The sequence below is a fragment of the Tupaia chinensis genome, unplaced genomic scaffold, assembly GCF_000334495.1.
Source record: "Tupaia chinensis unplaced genomic scaffold, TupChi_1.0 Scaffold143622_1, whole genome shotgun sequence".
Taxonomy (NCBI): Eukaryota; Metazoa; Chordata; class Mammalia; order Scandentia; family Tupaiidae; genus Tupaia; species Tupaia belangeri.
This window is the reverse complement of record NW_006203470.1, coordinates 146,848-161,086: the sequence shown is the minus strand read 5'-3', so window position 1 is coordinate 161,086 and position 14,239 is coordinate 146,848. Positions and strand designations below refer to the sequence as shown.

General features: G+C 62.3%; 1 protein-coding gene across 1 annotated transcript in view; it reads right to left on the bottom strand.

The window, feature by feature from the left end:
• Nucleotides 1-13,276, bottom strand: part of SSPO (SCO-spondin) — a 65,554-nt gene extending 52,278 nt beyond the window's left edge. The window contains 27 exon segments of the mRNA XM_027766664.1: nucleotides 114-283; nucleotides 358-451; nucleotides 528-677; nucleotides 931-1,040; nucleotides 1,127-1,254; nucleotides 1,330-1,526; nucleotides 2,969-3,103; nucleotides 3,416-3,672; nucleotides 3,915-4,009; nucleotides 4,122-4,311; nucleotides 5,637-5,871; nucleotides 6,067-6,232; nucleotides 6,427-6,654; nucleotides 6,737-6,912; nucleotides 7,452-7,569; nucleotides 8,688-8,832; nucleotides 9,136-9,421; nucleotides 9,424-9,532; nucleotides 9,783-9,932; nucleotides 10,338-10,417; nucleotides 10,500-10,658; nucleotides 11,442-11,541; nucleotides 11,635-11,873; nucleotides 12,079-12,258; nucleotides 12,399-12,481; nucleotides 12,890-13,072; nucleotides 13,197-13,276. Of these exon segments, the coding sequence (XP_027622465.1) occupies nucleotides 114-283; nucleotides 358-451; nucleotides 528-677; nucleotides 931-1,040; nucleotides 1,127-1,254; nucleotides 1,330-1,526; nucleotides 2,969-3,103; nucleotides 3,416-3,672; nucleotides 3,915-4,009; nucleotides 4,122-4,311; nucleotides 5,637-5,871; nucleotides 6,067-6,232; nucleotides 6,427-6,654; nucleotides 6,737-6,912; nucleotides 7,452-7,569; nucleotides 8,688-8,832; nucleotides 9,136-9,421; nucleotides 9,424-9,532; nucleotides 9,783-9,932; nucleotides 10,338-10,417; nucleotides 10,500-10,658; nucleotides 11,442-11,541; nucleotides 11,635-11,873; nucleotides 12,079-12,258; nucleotides 12,399-12,481; nucleotides 12,890-13,072; nucleotides 13,197-13,243 (4,210 nt within the window). The 5' untranslated portion in view covers nucleotides 13,244-13,276.
• Nucleotides 13,277-14,239: the final 963 nt, after the last annotated feature.

Sequence of the window (14,239 nt, the reverse complement as noted above, 5' to 3'; positions counted from 1 at the left end):
GAAGGACCAGAATACCACAGTCGTCCCCCACAGCTCAATGGGCCGCCCCACGGACAATCGCTTCGACCCCAGTAAACCCAGCCCCCTGGGCAGAGACTGACCCAGACACTCACCCTCCTCATCTGAGCCATCACCGCAGTCATCCTGGTTGTCACAGAGCCACTCGTGGGGCACACAGTACCCGCTCTCCCCGCATGGGGCCTCCCCCTCTGCACAGCTGGGCTCTGGCTCCTCGCACTGGGCACCGTCATCCCCACAGTGCCACTGACTCTCCTGGCAGGTGCTGAGCACACACCTGGGGTCAGCCACGTGCTGGGCTGGGCAGCCCCGGGCTCAGACTCCCCGGTCCCCACTCACCAGTTCCCGCAGTCCTTCTGCAGCACAGTCCCTGGTGGGAAGAGGCTGCCCCCCCACTCGCAGGGGCAGGACTCAGGCTCCACGCAGGCTCCTCCTGGGGTCACAGAGCGCAGGCCTGAGCCCTTGTCCCTTCTCCAGCCCTTCCCCAGCCCCATCCTGACTCTACGCACCATGCAGCAGAGTCCCCTCGGGGCAGAAGCAGCCCTCCACACAGGCGACGGCCTGGCAGTGCCACCCAGGCGCAGGATGGTGATCGTGGCAGGTGGGAGGACACGTGGGGCCACAGGCCTCATACACCTGCCCCCCTTCACACTGCAGGGCTGGTGGAGAGCACGGGCAATCGTCACCGCGCAAAGCCGCAGGACTCCAGGGCACCCAGAGAGGGGCTCAGTGTGACACCCAGGGAAGGCGCATGGCATCGGCCTTTGCTGAGACCCTCCCAGGGCCACTGGAGCACCTCGGCACCACGGGCACACGTGGCTCATCTAGAAAGTGGGGCATGTTTGCCCCGAACGAATGAGGCTCCCGGCGCCGGCGTGGGCGGTGGGCCCAGGGTGGAGGGTGGACACTCACGGCAGAGCTCCTGGCTGCGCCAGCGCATGTGGTGCCCGTGCCGGGCGCACTCGTCTGCGTAGGTGGCGATGGCCGAGCACAGACACTCACAGTCGCCCCCCGAGTCGCAGCTGTGGGAGGGAGCGCTCAGCCCAGTGCCCGCTCCCCACCCTCAGGCACACCCCCACCCACCATCCCCAGGGCAACCCCTCCTCACCCGCAGGCATCGTACACACACCACTCATAGTGCTGCTGTGGGGGCACCTCCGCGTGGCACGGGGCGAACAGTGGCTGCAGCAGCACCCCGCAGCGGGCCCGAGCCCAGCTGGCCCGATGGGCGTTCACCTGCAGGCACAGGGTTTGTCTCCAGCCTTCAGCCTTCTGACCCCCAGCTCCCGTCCCCTTCCTGCCCGTGCTCACAGTGCAGGGGTGTGGCAGGTCTCCTGGCTCGGGGCAGAAGGCACTGAGGCGCCAGGAGTGGGCCGCCAACTCGGCCGTGGGCTCCAGGACTCCCTGGCGGCTCCGCAGGTCATTACTGGCATCTCCATCAAAGTCTCCACACAACCCTGTCACGCGGCCACGGAACTGGGGGGACAGCTGTACCAAGACGCGGGTGCCTAGCGGATGCATGGTGGAAACATGACCCCGCTGGGGCAGGGTGGGGACCACGGGTGCACAGTACCCAGCCTGCTTCACCATCCTGGTGCCAGCACGGCCAGGACACCTCTGGGGGCTCAACGTGAGAAGCACGGGCCTGTCTTCTAACTAAAACCAGGTAGGGGGGCAGAAATTCTCCCCTGGGCTGGATTTGGGAGGGAAACCAGGCTCCAGGAAAGACTGCTATCCCCAGCATGGAGCACTGGGTGGCCTGCCTGAGGCACCCAAGGCAGGCCAGCTCTGCTAAGCTAGGTGTGATTTTAGTGGCCCTCCGTTTCTCACTAACAGTTACGTTTCTAAATGCCAGTGTGTGTTTGGGTGATGGGATGTTAGGAGGTTTGTTTTCATTTCTTCTTTCTTCCTTTTTTTTTCTTTTTTTGTTGTTATAGGGCACGTGTACTCACCAGAGAGACAAAAAAAGAAGAAAGTGAGAAATCTCTGCCCCCCTGCCCCAGGGGGGTGGGGGAATGTCCACACTGCAATCCCTTCTCCATTCTCCTCTCGGGATTTTGGGCATGGGTGCACACGCACCCTTCATGTTTTGCAAATCACCGGATCTGAGACTCACAGTTGGCCGTGTGAGATCCAGCCCCCTTTCCTGCCACTCCACCTAGCTGGTCCTCATTTCTCCTTTCTTTCTTTTGTTGTGATTTTGCCAGAGGGTATACATGCTGGGGGGTGGGGTGGCAGGGACAGAATCCCCATGAGGAGGTCGTGCTGCAATCCCTTCTCTATTTCTCCATCTTTGGGGGATTTGGAGCATGCATGACACACGCCCAGTGTGTTTTCCAAGCCTCCAGGTCTGGGACTCACACGACACGGAAGCTATATGGCATGCAGCTGCCTTAGCCACTGTGCCACTGACCCCCTTTCTTTTTTCTAAAGCCAGGTATTTTCGGGGCAGGTAGGTGGCATGGTGGTTGGGACACACTGGACTTCCACATGGCCAATGGCAGTTCCAGTACCAGACCTTGTGGCTTGCTTTTTCTCTCTCTGATAACTGTAGTAAGTTAATAATAATAATAATAATAATGAATAAAATAAACAATTCTTAAGAAAAAGATATTTTCTGTGGTGAGGAGACACTGCTTTCGTGGTGAAGAAAAAAACATAATCCCGAAAACACCAATTGGAAGCGCCAGCCACTGGTTCGGGCTGCAAGGCAGGGGTTGCACTGAATGGGCAGGGCTAAGTGAAAGCCAGGAGCGGAGAGGGGCGGCGAGGAGGGGAGGGAAGGCCAGGCTCAGGCTCTCCACCTGGCCCTCAGATAGGAAACCTGCCCTGTGGGAATGCCAGGCCTCAGCCCTCACCTGGAGCTGAGGGAGGCCAGGGAGAGGGAAGGCCAGTGTCAGCTGGGGCAGCCCTGCCCTGGTGCTAGGGCCAGGCAAAGCAGAGCCCTCACCTCCATCCCAGAGCAGAGCAAGGCCCAGGCGGGTGGTGAGCAGCAAGAAGAGTCCTGCACGACTCAGGCTGAGCCCAAGGCCAGTGTAAACCTTGGGGGGCGTCACGCTCACCCCGTTCACCGTCACTGCCCGGCCTGTGGAGGAAGAGGCGTTCGGGCCAACTGAGACAGGAGAGGCCCTCCCGGCCTCCCTCTGGCCTCGGTTGGCTTCTCTTCCTACGTGACTTTGGGCAAGTCATCAGGCTCCCTAGCCTTACTTTTTCAGAGCCTTCCAGAATTCCAAGTCCCAGCCAAGGGCACAGCAGCCCCGTGTGCTAAGGGCCTCTGAGCCCAGTGAGGAGCTGCCGGCAGTGCAGAGAGGGAGCCCAGCCCAGTCACCCTGCAGAGCCAGGCCCTCACACCAGCGAGCCCTTCCCGGGAATGTCACCCTCTCCAGGCTGCAGCCACCTCTGAGCATGCGCACAACGGTGCTCTCCAGATGCACGGCCAGCGCCCTGGTGCAGATGAGGCCACTGGCCCCACAGGGCAGGTTCTGGGCAGAGACTGTGAACCGGCCGCTGGCCTCTCGCACCAGCAGGTACTCGCAGGCCCCAGGGAAGGTGAGAGCCAGTCCATCGAACGTCACATAGTGAGGGGCACCTGAGGCCTGGCACCGTCCACTGCACCGCTGGCCTGTGCAGTGCCACCGCCGGCCCTGGCACACGCTATGGGCAAGAGGAGGAGGCAGAGAAACAGTCACTGGGGACAGAGTCTGGAGCTGGACCCAGGGCGTGCAGCCAGCCCAGGTTCCTAGCAACTCCAGACAGGCCCTCGGTGTGGAGGAGCCTGCAGAGTCCCCTTGCCCAGGCCAGCCGAATACTCCACCTCGCCTACCACCAACCCTCCCAGCGGAGGGCAGGATGACATTTGGGGAACCAAGGGCTCCAGGTCCCAAGGCTGGACATACCAGACGTTGCAGTCTTCCTGGATGGTAGCATTGGGCGGGTACCACTGCCCACTGTGACGGCAGGGACAGAGGTCAGGAGGCACACAGTGCTCGTCCTGGGCAGAGGGCAGGACACAGGCACCATGGACAGCTGTCCAACACCTCCTCCTCCATTTTGGAGAGAGAGGTAGGCCACCCTGATGCCCAGGAAGCTGCTCCGGGACTCACCAGCAGCACGGTACCAGGGGGACAGACACAGCCATCTGCGCTGGCCGCAGGGCAGGAGCGGTCAGCTCGGGGGCCATGGCAGGTGAGCAGGCAGGCACCAGGGGCATAGACAAGCCCCCGGGGGCAGACCGCCCTCTTCAGGGGGCAGTGGTGAGCCGTGCAGTTCCAGAGGCCCCTTTCCTGGCAGATGCTGATGGGGGTGAGAGGCAGTAAAAGCCAGGCCAGCTCCCAGGCCCCTGGTCTGACCTGGCGACAGTCTTAGGACCCCTGGCATTGGGGCCCAGGTGTCCTGATCTCACAGGCTGGGGATCTGGACCTCTTCCCTCCTAGCACCCCAGCCATCAGCACCGGAAGGTGGGCTGTCCCAGCATCCTGACATGCCTGGGATAGACGCTGTCACTGTCCTGCCCCAGCTCTAACCTGGCTGTTCTCCCAGCTCTGGGAGTGGGTCAGAGGCACTGACCACGCGCACTCCCAGCCCAGGTGGGAGGGCCCGGATCTTGGCCCTGCCTCCACAGGTCTGAAATTTACTTTTCCTTAACAAGTCATGTGATGGCTGGCCTACCTGCGCCTCAGTTTCCTTATCTGCAAATGGAAGCAATTCTTTGTTTTATTAGGTTATTGTAAGAAAGTAAAGATAGCGTTGCCCAGCCATGGTGGTGCAGGCAGTAGGGACCCTGCCCCACGTGCTGGAAAGGCTCCGGTTCTGTCCCGGCCTAACTGACACATAGGGCGTGCCACCATCCTGGCTGCAGGACAGGGGCGTGGCATGAAGACCCCCCAGCTGTTGAGAGTACCTGTCCCTCCCTTCCTCTCCCACGAAGGAAACAAGCTTAAAATAAGACAATGTCCATGAAAATGAGCGGTGATTGGACCAGCAGATGGCGTAATGGCTATGTCGCTGGACACTCATGTCATCGACCATGGACCATGATTCAAGTCCCAGACCCAGTGGCTTAACTCACGCCGGGCACATGTGTGTATATGCCCAAGATTGCAAGAAGAAATGGAGAAGGGATTGCGGCGTGGCCATCCACCCCAGGGGTGATTTCACGCTTTTTGTCTCTCTGTCTCTCCTTCTGGAGAGTGCACGCACTCCATAGCAAAAACTTCTAAAAATAAAAGAAAAGAAAAAGAAAATGATGGTGACTAAGGCAGCTGGGTCCCACATGGCTGACTGCTTGGCTCAAGTCCTGGACCCAACAGTTTGAAAAACACACCAGGTGCATGTGTGTGTGCCCAAAATCCTGGAGGAAAAGTGAACAGATTGCAGAGTGACTATCCCCTTGGGGAAGTGCTTTCTCATTCCCCTCCCACTCCACCCTGCCGCTCTCCAGGGAGCACACTAGCCCTCTAGTAAAACGTTAAAAAGAACAGAAAATATAAGGAAAGCCCCTGCGGCCCCTGTGTGCTCCACGGCAGGGGGAGGGCTCCCCGGTGTGCACGCCCTTCCCTCTCCAGCCCCACCTCTTTACCCTGCGCTTTCCCCCTCACCCCAAAGCTCACTGTCCTTACCAGCGGTTGCAGTCCTTCATGGTAATGCTGCCAGGGGCGTAGAGACGGGCTCCGAGCTGGCAGGAGCATAAGCCAGGGGGTACACACTGGCCCTCGGGGTCCCACAGCAGCCCCGGGGGGCAGTTACAGCCGGGCACGCAGCCCCCCAGCTCGCCACAGTCCTCTGGCTCGCCGCAGTGTCGCCCACAGGCTGAGGCGCACTCCCAGTACTCCTGGCCACCAGGACATAGCACAGCTGGGCACAGGGACACGTGCGGGTCAGGGCACAGACGCCTGCAGCTCTACCCACTCCCTCCCACCCCGCACCCTGGAGCCCGGGGCCGCTGCAGGAAGAAAAGCCCAGCAATCGCCCAGGCCAGTGATCCTGCCTGGAAGGGCTAGGAGAGGGAGGCAGGAAGGACCCAGGGCCATCTGGGCTGAGCGAACTCACGGCAGAGGGTCTGGTTCCTCCAGGGAAGCAGGGCCCCCTCCTGGGCACAGCGCCTTGCATAGGCAGCGAGCACGGGGCACAGGCAGTCCCTGCCCGGGGCACAGCCGCACACGGCTGCCAAGCAGCGCAGCTGGAACGGCTCCCTGTCCACCAGCCCATGGCAGTCCTTGGGGGAGATAAGGAAAGGGCCTCACTCTTCCTCCACAGATTCCCTGTCCCCTGGGTCCCCGTTGCCACCTCCCTGTGCTCGGCAGCACTGCTGCAGTGTTGGGTCTCCCTTAATCCTCCGGGGAGCTCAGGAGGAGGGCAGGGCAGGTGCTGGCCCTCCTTACAGGTGCAGGAGGAGCCCAGCCAGGTTACCTGGAAGGCTGGGCCATGCAGGACAGTGCAGGCCACCTCTGCGAAGGCGTAATGCTGGGAGTGCGAGCTGCAGGGGGACAGCAGGGCACTGTCCGCGGAGGGGCACCTTCCTCCACTCGACGCCTGGAATTTGCTAGCAAGGGCAGCAACGCTGGTCTCCACATCCCCGGCGGGTGTCAGGAAGTCATCCTGCTGGCTCCAGGTGAAGGTGCCGCACAGACCCTGCACCTGGGCCACAGGAGTGCATGGGAGACATCAAACCCAGTTCCACCGTGGGCTCCCCCAGCCACTCCCGGCCTCCCAAGCACACCTGGTGGGCATAGCGGGGGTCCAGGGTGATGTAGACTGCAGGGTCGGACACGCCCCAGAGGACCCTGGCGCCAGGCCAGCGCAGCAACAGGAAGGTGGAGGAGGCTCGGAATACGCCAAGGCCCCCTGCACCCATCCAGGGCAAGGTCACGTCCTGCCCCTGGACCAGGACAGCTCCTGGAATAGGGGTCAGATTGTGGGGGGGGCTGGAAGGATGGGGCAGCAGGAAGGGAAGGACCTTGGGTTGGTGGTGGGAGGACCCAGGTCAGGATAGGCTGTGGGATAACTGAGTGACCTCCAGAGGTCAGCCATCCCACCCGGACCGCCCAGGACCACGCCCACTCCCATCTTTGCCTGCCCCTTTCCTTTTGTGGCCAGTGTTCAGAGGACCTGGACAGAGAGAGCCAGGAGCAGGCCCCAGGGGAGAGAGAGGAAGGGCAGGGGGTTCGGAGGAGCTGCCCAGGCTGGGCACATGCAAGGCCTTGGCCTCTCACTGCATGGGGCAGCGACACCGTGAGGAGTTTCCTCGGACTGTGTCTGCTCCAGGGACAGGAGGACAGGGAAGCTGGGCAGTGAGTTTGGCTACCAGGGCCTGGGAGGACGCTCAGGGACTCCAAAGCCCTAGGGCAGTGAGGAGTCGTGCTCGCAGCTGAGTCCGCAGGGGCAGCGTGGAGACAGGAGACTTGGACTGTCTGAGGGAGCAGAGCCCAGGCTACCTGAGTCCTTGAGCTGGACCTGGGTGTCCCCCAGAGAGACAGAGACGCCATGGAGGCAGCTTCCAGAGTCACAGGCCCCGTGCTCCAGTACGATCAGCAGGTGCCCCTTCACGTGGTCCTGGGGTGGGTGCAAGGAGTGAGGGGGCAGACCCTCGGGGTCTCTGGGGTCTCCACAGATCTCATCTCCAGAACCCCTGTAGCACATGCCTGGAGGCAGCTCCCATCCAGCTGTGGGCCAGCTGCCTTCATCCAGCCGACCCTGGCTTGTCAGGGGTTTGGCAGGCCTAGATGTTCGTGTAGGCGTGTGTGCATGAAAAAGCATGCGCATGTGTGTGGAGATGCGAGCACGCACATATTTGTGCATACACGTATGTGCACGTCCACATGTTGGGAGGACTCCCCCTCCTCTCTGTGGGAACGTGTATATGTTCATCTCTGTGTGCACATGCACGTGTGCCAAATATACACATGCATGGGTGTGTGCATGCCTCTTTACGGTTGGCCCTTGGTGGTCCAGGTGGGACAGGTGACCTCCAGGGTCACTCAGTGCCCCACTGTCCCCCTGCAGCATGCACTCCCAGTGCCACACATGGAAAACATGTATGATGAAAAAATGATGCATGGATCCCGATTTTTTTTTGCCCCAAATGAATTCATACTTTAATTCCATTTTTCTATTTTTGAAGGCACTTCACACATGTGTGCATGCAGGTCTGTGCATGCTGGTGTGTCGCGTGTGTGTGCGTGTGTGCATGTTGGGCAGAGGGCGCTCCCTTCAATCCCCACAGACAGGCCTGGATCCCAGCACTCTGGCTCCCCATTTCCTCACCCCTTAGTAGCAAGTGAAAGGAGGGGCAGGTGCCCCTGGGGGGATGGCCCAGGAGTTACGGGAGAGAGCCCAGGAGACCCAGACAGTGGAAAAGGACGGGCCTGCAGCTGAACTTGGGAAAGGACCTAATTTAATAGGAGCTTTGGGAGAGGAGGGCCCCTTATGTCCCTCAGTGCTGTCCCCTCTGTGAGAGAGGACCGTGACGATGGGCTTTGCTTTGTGGGCCCCGGGGTGAAAGACCTGGAGCTTTCTAGGGGGACCTAAGGAGGAGGTGAGAACCCAAAGGGCAGGCTGAGGTCTGCTGCCTCCCCCAGCGTGATTCCTCTGAGGGCTGTTCCCTCCGTCACCTGTCCTCTCCCCCCACCCCGCGCCGGCAAGACCCCCTCCTGGCGTTCTTCCTGGCCCACCTGCACCAGGCTGTAGCGGCACCCTGGGCCGCCGCGGAAGGAGAAGCTCCGCCCATCGAAGGTGACGTAATGCCCGTCCCCGCCCACGGCGCACTCCGCAGGGCAAGGGGCCTGGGCGCAGTGCCAGCGGCCGTCCTGGCATACGCTGTGGGTGATTGGGAGTCAGTGAGCTCTGGCGTCAGCCCTACCCCGAGAAGCGGCTGGACTGAGCTGGAGACGACCTCCACTCCAACACCCCGCTTTCCTCCCTCCCCAGACGCGGCCCCCCACCGGAAGGGGTACAGGGTAGCTGGTAAAGTCGGCCAGCCAGGCCATCAGTCATGCCAGGAGAGGTCACAGGTCACTGTGAGGGAGCCCCCGAGATAGTCTGGATTGGGGGAGGATGCAGCATAAAGGGGAGAGTCAGCGGGAGTCCTGCGGTCACCAGCTCCAGGGCCCGAGCACCCACCAGGGGTTACACAGCTGGCGCACGGTGTCGCCGGGGGCATAGCGCTGGCGCCGGTGGTAGCACGGGCAGCGAGCAGCGGGCACACAGAGGACGCCGTCCCAGAAGAGGCCGGGCGGGCACTCGCAGCCGCTCACACACTCTTCCCGGCAGGACCCCTCCTCTCCTTGGTCCGCCGCGGAGCAGCTGGGCGGGCAGGAGGAGGTGCAGTCGGAGTAGAGCTGGCCTCCCTGGCACAGGCGCTCTGTGGGCACAGGTGAAGGCTGTGAGTGGGCGTGGTCTTCCGCCAGTTGGCAAACGTGGCCCGCCCGGCCGCCCGCCGCCCGGCTGGCCCGCGGCCCGCGGCGGCCCCCGCACAGTAGGCGAAGAGGCAGGCCTCGTGGTAGTCGTCTGGGGGGACCTGCGGTGGAGGCCAGCCCTCAGTCAGAGCAGCCTGACCCGCCTCCTGCTCCCGCTTCCTTCAGGGACCTCAGAGATCACGCAGGGGAGCCAGCTCCTTTCTCAGAGGAAACCCAGGCCAGACACCTGGCTGGCCTGATGGCTGGAAGCCACCTAGTGGCGGGACCTGAGTACTTAACTGCCACCTCTCTAGCACCCACCCCACCTGGCTTTCCCCAAGGGAGCCAGACGCTATCACCACCCACCAGTACCTGGGCGTGGCACTGCCCGAAGAGACCGTCCAGCAGCGGATGACAGACGTCCTGGGCTTCCGCCCGCAGCTGGCCAGCCTCCACACTGGCCTCTGCCCCCAGGGGTCCCTCGCAGCCCTGAGCCACCTCCACTGCATCCACACACCCAGGCTGGGGACCAACGGAGTCAGAGATAAAGGACATCAGCCAAGATGCCAGGAAGAGGACCCCTGCCTTGTAGCTACCTCAAGAGACCCCTTCCCCTCCCTGGGCACTCCCACACCCAGGGGCAGTGGGGGCATCGAGGAGCTGGGAGCACAGACAGGTTAGATGACTAGCTAGTCAGCCAAAGCTGGTCAGCGGCCAGTCACAGTTCACAGCAGGCAACCACATGGAGCTCCCCCAGGCCTGCCCTCTCTCCCCCAGGACTCTCCCTCTGCTAGAGGGCCAGGCCGGCCCTAAGGAGCAGGCCAGCGATGGAGCCATGGCAGAGCTTGGCAACATGGAGCCAGGGCCCAGGCTGGGCAGCGGGCAGTGGGCAGGAGGTGGAGGAGGGGCCCACGAATACAGTCTCACCTCAGAGTCAGGGAGCCTCCACGAATTCCCAAAGGTGGCAGCTAGCATGACCAGTCCCCCACTGGGATCCACAAAGTCATCTGAGGAGGGGTGAGGCATTGGCTGGGGCCGGGGTCTCCTGTTCCCCGCCCCTCCTGTGCCGCAGCCAAGTGGCCCACTCACCCTCAGGCCGGCCATTGTAGAGTCCACAGAGGCCTTGTGTCCGTCCCCAGAGCTCGTGGTCCACAGAGATGGAGACGGAACCGGACCTGTCCAGCCGCACAGTGGCCCCCAGTCCCCCCGACAGCACCAGCCAGTCCCCCTGCCATTGCAGACTCAGCCCTGTGCGGGAGCAGGGTCACTCAGCCTCCTGTGGCTGGCTCCATGCCCCTCCCACCAGGAGGCAGGCTCAGATGCCCAGGCTGGGAGAGAAGGGGAGGCAGTCCAGATTCTAGAGAGCGCTACCTTTTTTACCCAAAAGGACACACTTTTTTTGGGGGGGGGAGGGTTGCTATAGATCACCCGAAAGACAGAGACAGAGAGACAGAAAGCAAGAAACACCCCCCAGGGGGGATGGCCACACCACAATTTCTTCTCTATTCTCCTCTCAGGATTTTGGACACACATGCACATATGCCCAGTGTGAGTTTAAGCCACCAGGTCTGGGACTCAATCCGCAGTCGACTACGTGAGAGTCCAGCCATTATGCCAACTGCAGTCCCGGTAGACACTTTAACACAGAAGCAACCCTTTCCTTTGAAAGGCTCTCAAACACTATGTGCTCCTGAGAGAGTAAACTATGACAACTACGCACACACACTCACACGTGCACACGCACACAGCACAGAGCTCCCTAGCACCAGCACCGGACACTCAGCAGGCAGGTAGGGAAACAGGAGCAAGGTTGTACTTGGGTGGGGTTAGCAGGGAGAGCAGGGACTAGGCCCAGGTCCTCCTGGCTCCTGATTTCCAAATACTTCCCAGCAGCGTGGGACAGGGGCTGGGGGAGAGATTGCAGCTGGCTGTCCCCAAACTGCCCCCTGCTGCTCTCCTGACCTGGACCATCCCAGGAGCAAGCAGGCCCTGCAGGGCCTGGGCAGGCTCTTGCTCCTCCGGCCCCCTCACCATGGAGCTGCCGGGACTCCCCTTCAGGTACCAGCTGGCCCTTCACAGAGACATCTCCACCCTGGATCAGCACCTCCTCGGGTCCCATCACCACCCGGACCTTGGAGGGATGCAGAGTGGAAGAGGGGTCGGTGGCTCTCCTGCTCCTGGGTCCAGTCCCCTGTCTGTGGCCATCCCTGTCTCCCTCCCTCACCAGCTGACAGTGCCCGGGCTGGGGGCAGTGCTCCTTGGGCCCGAGGTAGACAGCCCAGGTGGAATCAGCAGCACCAGCCAGCAGGTAAGTGCAGTGGCCCAGGAAGTGATAGTGGCGGCCGTCGAAGGTGCGGTAGTGGAAGCCTGACCAGGTGGCACACGTGGCCGAGGGGCGCTGGCTCCAGGGCTGGCCCTCGGCCCCTGCCAGAGGCTGCAGGGAGGTCAGGGAGGAGGCATTGCCTGAGAGAGATACAGCAGCTTTAACCTGAGCGGGGGCACAGGGCTGAGAGGGGGGACGCAGGGCTAGCAGGGCAGGAGGTAAGAGGACAGCACGTGGTCACTGCGGTGGGCAGGGGAGTGGACAGGCACCCTGCAGAAGGGCCTGGAGCTCAAGAGTTCCCCATGGGAGTGCCTGGGGAGGGGAAGGGGGCACTGGCAGACCCACCTGGGAGGCGTAGGCTGGAGCAGCTGAGACAGGCCTGGGAGCGCCCATCCTGCCAGCTGTGTCCCCAGGGCCAGGTACAGCACTCCTCCAGGCTTCCCACGGAAGCATTAGGTGAGCCTCCCTGTGGCTCGCACTGCCATGTGGCAAAGCAGTGGCCATTGGGGCCGGCTTCAGCCAGGGCTGTAGTGGGTGGACGCGAGAATGGGGCAGCCGGTGAGAACAGGTGCAGCCTGGAGCACCTCGAAACTGCAGAACTGGGCCAGTCTCCACACCCAGGACCCCGGAAGGCCCTGCTTACCCGCACTGGCTCAGGCACTTACCCTCGGTGCAGTGGGTGCCCCCCCAGCCTGGACAGCAGGCCCTCACCGTCCGGTTCCATGTGGCAGGCCGAGTTTCTGGAGGCCTACACTCACCAAGCAGGTGGCAGGGGTTGGGGAGGAACACTGGGGTTCAGCCCTGTTCCAGCAGTTGTCCCAACAACCTGTCCCAGTGAAGGACGGGCCTGGGACATTCGGTCTGATCAGCTACCTGCGGGGGGTCCCTTTCCGTTATGTCCCCTTCCTAGCCATACTGCACCCATGTGCAGGGGGAGAGTGATGCTGGGAAGGAGCCTGGCACCCCTTCCCCCACTCTGCCCAGCTCGGAGTCACTCCCGCCCATCCCACCCCTCAGTCTCCGCCCTTCTGAGCCCACGCAGGACCTACTGCCCAAAGTCTGCTCCCGGGGTCCTCCCCTAGCCCTTCCCTCTCAGGTCATCCTGCCGTCACTCCTTTCCCGCCGGGCAGAAGGCCCTGCTCTGACCCTTACTCACTTGTAGATGGGGCAGAGCCGGGGCCCCTGGGGCCCTGTGAGCCCCGCGTGGCCAGCCCAGGGCAGGGCCAGCTGCCAGCCCAGGAGGCTGTAATGATCGAGGCTAGCGCAGGGCACCAGGTCCTGCTGGCGGGGCACCACTTCCTCCTCCACGTGGACGGTCTCTGTCCGCTCACACCACCGCCTGGCCAGGGATGAGAACACCTGCTGCCATGTCCCTCCCCTGGCCTGCGGCCCCAGTTCTGGACTAGGGAAGTGGCCTGAGCAGGAGGGGGGCTCAGTCCAAGGGGTCCGGGTGGGCTGCCTACCCGTTACCCAGGGTCCATGCCATCCCAAAGAGGATGGGGAGCAGCATGACACCCTCGCCCCAGGCCACCTCTGGGGGACGAAGGTGACACCAGGCTGCTGCCGGCTAGCAAAGGCGGGCACCAGTCCCTGCCCCACACTGCTGCCCTCAGGCCGTCCAAGGCTGGACAGAGCCAGGCCTGCGGGGCTGGAGAGGCTTTATCCCCGACGAGTGCCCCGGGGCAGCAGCTGCCTAGAGCCGGATTGGACCCACTCCTGCCCCATGTACCAGCTGCTACCCCCTCCTAGAGAGCAGGTGTGCCCTGGGGGGGCCCTAGCCTGGCACTGTGAGTCTCTGCTACTCCCTCGCTCCAGGACACCAGCGTGAGACAACACGGCCAGGCCAGACACCTCCTTTTCTGGGCAGCCATTTCCTGACCAGTAAAAACTTCAGGGACTTCCCAGGGTAGACGGATGAGACGCGGGGACACCGCGATTCTTCGAAATTGTCCTTTGAAATTGTGTGTGGGTACACATTTTTCTAGAACAGTTTCCCAACTTTTATTAGCTTCTCAAGGGGGCCATGACCCCCAGAAGGCTGAGCGTCCGTAGGCTGTATGATTGCCGTGGCCCTCCAGCCCGGCTTCTGCCCTGACCACATGCTCCTGTCTGCTCCGGCCCCTTTCTGCCCCCTTCTCCAGGCACTCAGGAAGTGAGGGCCAGGGAGCAGGCATTTTCAGGGTGGCCTGAGCCTGCTGAGCTGTGTATGTGTGTGTTGGGGGGAGGGGAGGGGACATGTCCCTCTCCTCTGGGCTCAGAAGGGCGGAGACTTCTTACTGGGTGATTATATGTGGCTGGTTGGGCCCACTCTGAGTTCTTCGAGGGTCTCTGAGGGTCCCTGGTGTCCAGACCAGGGCTCTGGAGTGGGGAATGAGAGCAAGCCTCAGGAAAGCGTGCCCTGTTGGGAAGGGGGAGCTAGGAACCCACTCCCCCAGCCTTGGGCAGAGGAGAGCCGGATGGAATAATCCTGGTGTCCGGCAGGGAGGGGCATCAAGGAGGAATCCTG